At 42.7% G+C, this 7,743-nt stretch overlaps 1 protein-coding gene across 1 annotated transcript; it reads right to left on the bottom strand.

Annotated features, from left to right (window-relative positions):
- Positions 1-6,016: 6,016 nt before the first annotated feature.
- LOC122797792 (involucrin-like) lies at positions 6,017-7,483 on the bottom strand. Its single transcript, XM_044066313.1, has one exon. The coding sequence runs from the start codon at positions 7,481-7,483 to the stop codon at positions 6,017-6,019; it is 1,467 nt and encodes a 488-aa protein (XP_043922248.1).
- Between the last annotated feature and the right edge of the window lie 260 nt (positions 7,484-7,743).

Raw genomic sequence — 7,743 nt, 5'->3', positions numbered from 1 at the left:
CATGCATGTGACCTATGACCCCGCAGTTTCTTAGTCCCCCACATATACTGCAGTGAGTTTTGTCACCTTGGGGACTACTGCATATTCTGGGGCAGCCAGTATTTGGTGGACATTTCCTGTTGTCCCACATAGCTGTCAGTTGTCTGCTGCTATCCCGGTAGCCCACTCCATTCCCTTGCATACATGCAGCAATACCATAGATATGCAACCACAGTCTACTACTCCATTCATTTGTTGTTAAGAAGAGTGACTTACCTTGTATCTGCAGCAATTGTGAGGACAGTGTTTCAGGGCTGACTCTATCAGATGCATGCAATACACAGCCTATGCATGGCAAGGTACAGGTAGTGTGATGTATGTGGCATCTTTTTTACTGTGTGCATGTGTGTGTGTGTGTGTGTGTGTGTGTGTGTGTGTGTGTGTGTGTGTGTGTGTGTGTGTGTGTGTGTGTGTGTGAGCAAGTCAGAGTGAGGTGCCAGTCCCTGGGTCCCTAGGGTGTCAGCGTATGTGCTATGCATTGCCCTTTTGCCAAGGCCATGGAATACTGGGCATGCCTACGTCTACCTACATGGACAGCCTCAGTGGTTTCCTCCTCTGAGTCCACCTGTGCCTGTGGGGACCATGGAAATGGTGTGGTGCTGTGTGCCCCTTCCCTGTGATGTTCCTTCCACAGCTTTTTCTGCAGAATCATATTCTGTAGCATGGCAGATACTATGAACATGTGTGCACATGTGGCTGGAGAGTACTGCAGGGCTCCACCAGTTATGTCAAGGCAGCGGAGCCGTGACTTGAGCTTATAGACACATGCTCTATGATGTTCCTAGTTTGTGCGTGTGTCTCAGTATGGTGTTCTTCATTGGGTGTGTGCTATTCTGATGGGTGTCATCATCCATGGTTCTGGGGTGTAGCCAGCATCCCCCACTAGATGGCCATATGGGATGTCCCCCCTGGCAAATGACTGGTACAGCTGTGATGCAGGTCAGATGTGGGAGTCATAATAACTGCCAGGGCTGCCAGCACACACATTGATGATAATGCCCTGAGCATTGCACATGACCTGGCAGTTGGAGTGATGCCCCTTGCAATTGATGTAGACTCTACCATCCTCACCGGGTGGTGCTTTGATGTGCACATGAGTGCAGTCTATGGCACCCAGTACCTCTGGGTAGTGTGATACATGGTGGAAGAGATGCATATTGGTGGTCATCTCCTCAGGAGTTTTGGGGAAATAAATATGCTCACTGGCATGTATTAGCGTGACATACAGGAACTGGTGGAGTACCCTGGATTCGGATTACTGTGACACCCCATGATGTCCCAGTAGGTCTTTGGAAAGTACCTGTAGCTAGTATTCTTAAGGCTACACATACCTTTGCTTCCACTGGGATGGGTACCGCTATGTTGGCTCTGGGTCTGAGGTAAGGGCAGCAGAGCTTGGTGAGTTCCTGTAGCATGTCCCTGTTCATCCTGTAGTGCTCTACTATCTCTAGCTCATGTAGTCCCTGAAAGTTTACCCTGGGTCTGAACACTCCTCTCCTCCTCAGTCTGGGTCGGTTGTCAGCATCATCATCATCATCGATGACCTCACCCTGTAGTGCATACAGATGTAGCAGAGCAGCAGCAGCCCCTATCATTTTGTCAGTTAAAATTCCAAGTGTGTACTCCAATGGTGCAGAGTATGTGGAGAAAAATCAGATTGAAGGGTGTCCGCATACTTTGTACTGGTGTGCTGCAGATGCAGCCTGTGTGATTAGCTGACTATGATACATTCCACCTGCCAGCTATATTATTGAGGGGTTTGAATGGGCCAGTATGAGTGGCAGAGGGCTTATTAGTCATTTATAGTTGCTAGGCTTTTCTATGCTAGTTCCTATATTTATTCATTTTTTTAAATTTCCTCCACTTCTAAGCCTGGCGCCATGCCATGCAAACTCTTGGCTCCAGTGTAAACATTGTGCAGCAGATTTTGCCCTCCCCTGTACACGAGCATGTTTAGCTTTTCTTTAACCTGCTAAAACACATGCAGCAGGGCTCAGTATAACTGAGCCATCCAGGCACGCTCTCTCTGCCTAGCTGTGCTTAGCTGAGCACAAAAAAGCACCACTAAGCTCCAGTGTGCTTATCCATACCATGACACACCTCCTTTTTTTATCAGCTATCTCTTCTGCCTACACTGCCATTGTCCTAGCCCTTATACAGTTAGTACCTGCAGACACGGTGGCCCATTTTGCTATTCAATCAACTTAACTCATTTACATACACCTAATTGCATATACTCTAGATCCTGCACTATACCAGAGCCTATGCCCTTAGCAACCACTATAACCTGCCATTGTATGACTCTGAATACTGGCCAGTACAATGGGAAAATTCACTATAGCTTTAAATGTCATATTTTACAATTTTATTTATTTAGTTAGTTTTTTGCAAACTAGCATGTTTGCGTGTCACTGTGTGCCACTTAAATGTGGCATATGTGATAAAAAAAGTTTAATTTTTCATTAATTGCATCACTTTTAAATGTCAATGGCCATAGTTTTAGCCATTTGCATGCCTACTGCACCTAATACATGCTTTTGCTTGGCCTGTAAAAGCCCCCTGTTTTATTTTTACATTCCGGTACATGGTTAATAACTGCATACATTTTTCCTGCAGACATGGCACCTACACAAAGGTCTTTCGACTTACTGGATAGCAAAATCACCTCATCTGCATGGTTTTTACCAGCAGATGAGGTTATTTGCATTCTGCAAACACCTTCATGGCCAAACAGTGCTGGGATGCACGTGCACACCCCGAGCCTTGTTTCCTGGATCACTCAGTGGCCATGTTCCATGTTCGAACCTTACCACTATTCCTACATGGAATTTGGCTCAGTGTAGAGTTTATTGAATTACCCCCGTGATCTACTCCAACCTATGCCAGCTAATGGTGGGAGGGGTGAATGTGCCCCTAGTGCCCAGTGTGTGCCCACTTTAAAGCCCAGCAGCCTTGGATCAATAAGGCTACTAGCCAGCAAGTGTCTAGTTGCCCAGCCTGGGTTAAGTAAAACCAATCAACCTGCCAAACATGAACTAAGAATTGCTACACTCTATGTAGGTTCACTGACAGGACAGAGCTTGGAAGTGGATGACATGACAGTACGGAGGAGGCTGGACATCCTATGTATCCAAGAGACAAGATTGGGATCCAGGGTCTACTACTCAGGAGGAGGGCAACCTAGAAATGATGTCAGAATTGTGGTGAGAGAGAGGCTTCAGAAGGCAGTGAGAGATGTTATCAGAATTAATGACAGACTCATGGCAATCAGACTCAACTGTAATGACTGGGCAGTATTTGTAATCTCAGCCTATATCCCACAGAAGGGTTGTAATAGTGAGGAAAAGACTGCATATAGTAGTTGCAGGATCTACCTACTAGACAAAGCAGGACAACATGAATTGGTGTTGATAATGGGTGGCTTGAATGCACACATTAGGAAAGAGAGAACAGGATATGATGACTGCCTGGGTCCACACTGGTGGCTCAACAGGAATAAAGAAGGAGAGGGCATTCTATCCTTCTGTCTGGCAAATGGCTTGACAGTAACCAACATGGTTCAGAAAAAGAGACAGTCACAAGATCAGGTACAAGAGTGGGCAACATGCGAGGCAGGTAGACTTCCTAATAGTAAGGAAAGGGCACTGGGGTAGAATCAGTGATTGCAAAGTTATTCCCAGTGAAACAGTCAGCCCACAGCATAAACCACTGGTTACCACAATAGCCTGCAAGCAGTGCTCAGAAAATGCTTCAAAGTCAACAGAGACCAGGTTGAAGACCTGAAAGTTGACTGGAGCAAAAGTACAACAGTTCAAGGAAATAGTCAGGGCTCTAGCACCCCAAGAAAAAGAGGAAATAGGTGGAGTTGAAGAAGAATGGCCGCTTCTCAAAACAGCATGTGTGAGGACTACAGAACAGATATGTGGCCAATCCTGGTATGGAAATAAGGTACATAAGAAAAGCTGGTGGTGGAATGCAGAAGTCCAGAAAGTCTTTAAAAAATAAGGAATACAAGAAAATGTGGGACATAGAAAAGAGAGACCAGGTTAGGAAGGAGTACTGGTTGCTAACAAACAGGCTAAGAAAGGAGTTGTAATAGCAAAGAACAGGGCATTAAAGGTAATCTACCAGCTTCTGGAAAGTGACTCAGTAAGTGACACAAAGAAATTATATCAGGTTGCAAGGCAAAGACAGAAAGATAAAAAGATAGTCAGACACCTTTCTTAAGGGATGCCAGGAACAGTCTGCTCACCTGTCCACAAGACATCAAAGACAGATGGAAGGAGTACTTCCAGCAGGTTCTAAATGAAAAAAAAAAAACACACAGAAACTGTACTCCGCCAGACACAGCTTATAATGAAAGAAGAACAGGAGCCCACCCAAAAAGAAGTAAGAATAGCACTAAGGAAAATGCAGTCAGGGAAAACATCAGGTTCAGATTAGGTCCCAGCAGATGTGATAAAGATATTGGGTGACATAAGGGGGAAATCACTCCTGAGGATTCTCATAGTAGTGTGGAGAGAAAGGCATGTCCCAGATGACTGGAGAATAAGCATACTTGTGCCAGTGTACAAGAATAAAGGGGACATCTACAACTGTGGGCAGTACAGAGGAATCAAACTCCTATCACATTGCATGAGAGTTCTAATGAGCGTGATTGATAAACAGATATGCAGAGTAGTAGAAACTAAGATGGTATATGAGCAGTTTGGATTCAAATCAGAATGCAGAGCAACTGACCCAGTGTTTGCAGTGAGACAGATTAGTTCGGGAGAAGCTAGAGATGAGGAAAGAGTCCAATTGAGCATTCTTAGACTTTGAGAAAGCCTATGACAAGGTCACAAGAAAGCTGATTTAGGCAGTACTGCAGTGGTTCATAGTACCAGAAACATTGGTAGAATTAACGCAGGCTATGTACAAAGACCCAATGACTCAAATATGAACAGTATTTGGTCTCACAGAGGGGTTCCCAGTGGGAATGGGTGTATATGAGGGTTCAGCTCTGAACCCACCTCTATTCATACTGGTGATGGACTACATTAGCAAACAAGTCGGAGGGGGACAGATCAATACAGTTGCTGTATGCCTATGATGTGGCATTACAGGCAGACTGAGCAAGAACTTCCACAAAGGAAAGGGGAATGGAATGCAAAACTGAAGGCACATGAGATAAAACTAAGTATACATAAGATAGTTGTAATGGCAGCAAATTGGGGAAATCAGAAAAAGATGAAAATTGACACAGAAGGGAAGATAGTGGAACAGGTTAATAGCTTCAAGTGGGGTGGTTGAGAAGAAGGGTAGACTTAATGAGGAGGTCAATCCGAGAATCAGAGGGGATACAAATTACTGGCATAGAAATTCAGGGGTAGTGTATGACAGAAGAATACCAAAGAAACTGAAAAGTAAGGTATACAAAGCAGTGGTGCAACAGATACTACTGTATGGTTCAGAAACTTGGGCAGTAAAGGCAGAGCAGATGAGGAAGCTAGAGGTGATGGAAATGTGCCTGAGACAGGTGGTGGGATGGACACTGTGGGACAGACAAAGAAATACGGACATAAGAGCAGAAGCCAAAGCAGCTCCAATTGCAAAAAAGATCAAAGGAAGAGATTACAGTGATTCTGGCACATGTGCAAAAAAGAAGAAGACAATCTGGTGAAGAAGATTTGGAACACAGAAGAAGAAGGTAAGAGGAAATGAGGGTGTCCAGCAAAGAGGTCGATGGATTGTATGAGAAAAGATCTGCAATGATTAGGCATGACAGGAGTGTAGAACTGAATCAAGAGAGTTAGCAGCAGTTAACAGAACACCCCGTCTCCATGTAGAAAATGAGAAAAAGGGTGCTGCTGCTGCTGCTGCTGCTGCTGATGATGATATGCAGAATTCTTTTTGGGGTTGTGTTTTCTATTATTCTAAAAGTTATTATAATTATAGTTTTTGGTTTTCATGTATTTGCTTTTTATACAGGCATGACTCATTGTGGCATTTTCAAGATATTGCGTTTCTTAATATTTTTACCATTCTTTCCATGCTTCTCTTCCTGTATTAGATTCTTTCCATGCTTCTCTTCCTGTATTAGATTCTTTCCATGCTTCTCTACCTGTATTAGATTCTTTCCATGCTTCTCTTCCTGTATTAGATTCTTTCCATGCTTCTCTTCCTGTATTAGATTCTTTCCATGCTTCTCTACCTGTATTAGATTCTTTCCATGCTTCTCTTCCTGTATTAGATTCTTTCCATGCTTCTCTTCCTGTATTAGATTCTTTCCATGCTTCTCTTCCTGTATTAGATTCTTTCCATGCTTCTCTACCTGTATTAGATTCTTTCCATGCTTCTCTTCCTGTATTAGATTCTTTCCATGCTTCTCTACCTGTATTAGATTCTTTCCATGCTTCTCTTCCTGTATTAGATTCTTTCCATGCTTCTCTACCTGTATTAGATTCTTTCCATGCTTCTCTACCTGTATTAGATTCTTTCCATGCTTCTCTTCCTGTATTAGATTATTTCCATGCTTCTCTACCTGTATTAGATTCTTTCCATGCTTCTCTTCCTGTATTAGATTCTTTCCATGCTTCTCTTCCTGTATTAGATTCTTTCCATGCTTCTCTACCTGTATTAGATTCTTTCCATGCTTCTCTTCCTGTATTAGATTCTTTCCATGCTTCTCTACCTGTATTAGATTCTTTCCATGCTTCTCTTCCTGTATTAGATTCTTTCCATGCTTCTCTTCCTGTATTAGATTCTTTCCATGCTTCTCTTCCTGTATTAGATTCTTTCCATGCTTCTCTACCTGTATTAGATTCTTTCCATGCTTCTCTTCCTGTATTACATTCTTTCCATGCTTCTCTTCCTGTATTAGATTCTTTCCATGCTTCTCTACCTGTATTAGATTCTTTCCATGCTTCTCTTCCTGTATTAGATTCTTTCCATGCTTCTCTTCCTGTATTAGATTCTTTCCATGCTTCTCTACCTGTATTAGATTCTTTCCATGCTTCTCTTCCTGTATTAGATTCTTTCCATGCTTCTCTACCTGTATTAGATTATTTCCATGCTTCTCTTCCTGTATTAGATTCTTTCCATGCTTCTCTTCCTGTATTAGATTCTTTCCATGCTTCTCTTCCTGTATTAGATTCTTTCCATGCTTCTCTACCTGTATTAGATTCTTTCCATGCTTCTCTACCTGTATTAGATTCTTTCCATGCTTCTCTTCCTGTATTAGATTCTTTCCATGCTTCTCTTCCTGTATTAGATTCTTTCCATGCTTCTCTACCTGTATTAGATTCTTTCCATGCTTCTCTTCCTGTATTAGATTCTTTCCATGCTTCTCTTCCTGTATTAGATTCTTTCCATGCTTCTCTACCTGTATTAGATTCTTTCCATGCTTCTCTTCCTGTATTAGATTCTTTCCATGCTTCTCTTCCTGTATTAGTATTCTACACATTTTGGATAGCCACATTGCATCATTTGTTTGTAGTCTCTCCCTTCTTGTAGGTGCAACATTATTTAGGATAGTCAGGAAAGTTGCATTAAATTCATTTATAGCACCAGTTTTAGGAAGTTCACGTTAGTAGATGATAGGGTGACAATGAAAATTTCTTGGTTAAACTTGGAAAGGTTGCATGTTGTTTTATAAGCATGCTGTTTAAGTGAATGTGTGAGATATCTGGTTGCATAGAATGGGGGTTGATCCCTGAGGGAGTC

This window comes from Protopterus annectens, chromosome 3.part1 (assembly GCF_019279795.1).
Source record: "Protopterus annectens isolate FY-2018-M chromosome 3.part1, PAN1.0, whole genome shotgun sequence".
NCBI classification, from domain to species: Eukaryota; Metazoa; Chordata; order Ceratodontiformes; family Protopteridae; genus Protopterus; species Protopterus annectens.
Note: the sequence above shows the minus strand (reverse complement) of the source record. Positions and strands in the feature narration are given on the sequence as shown.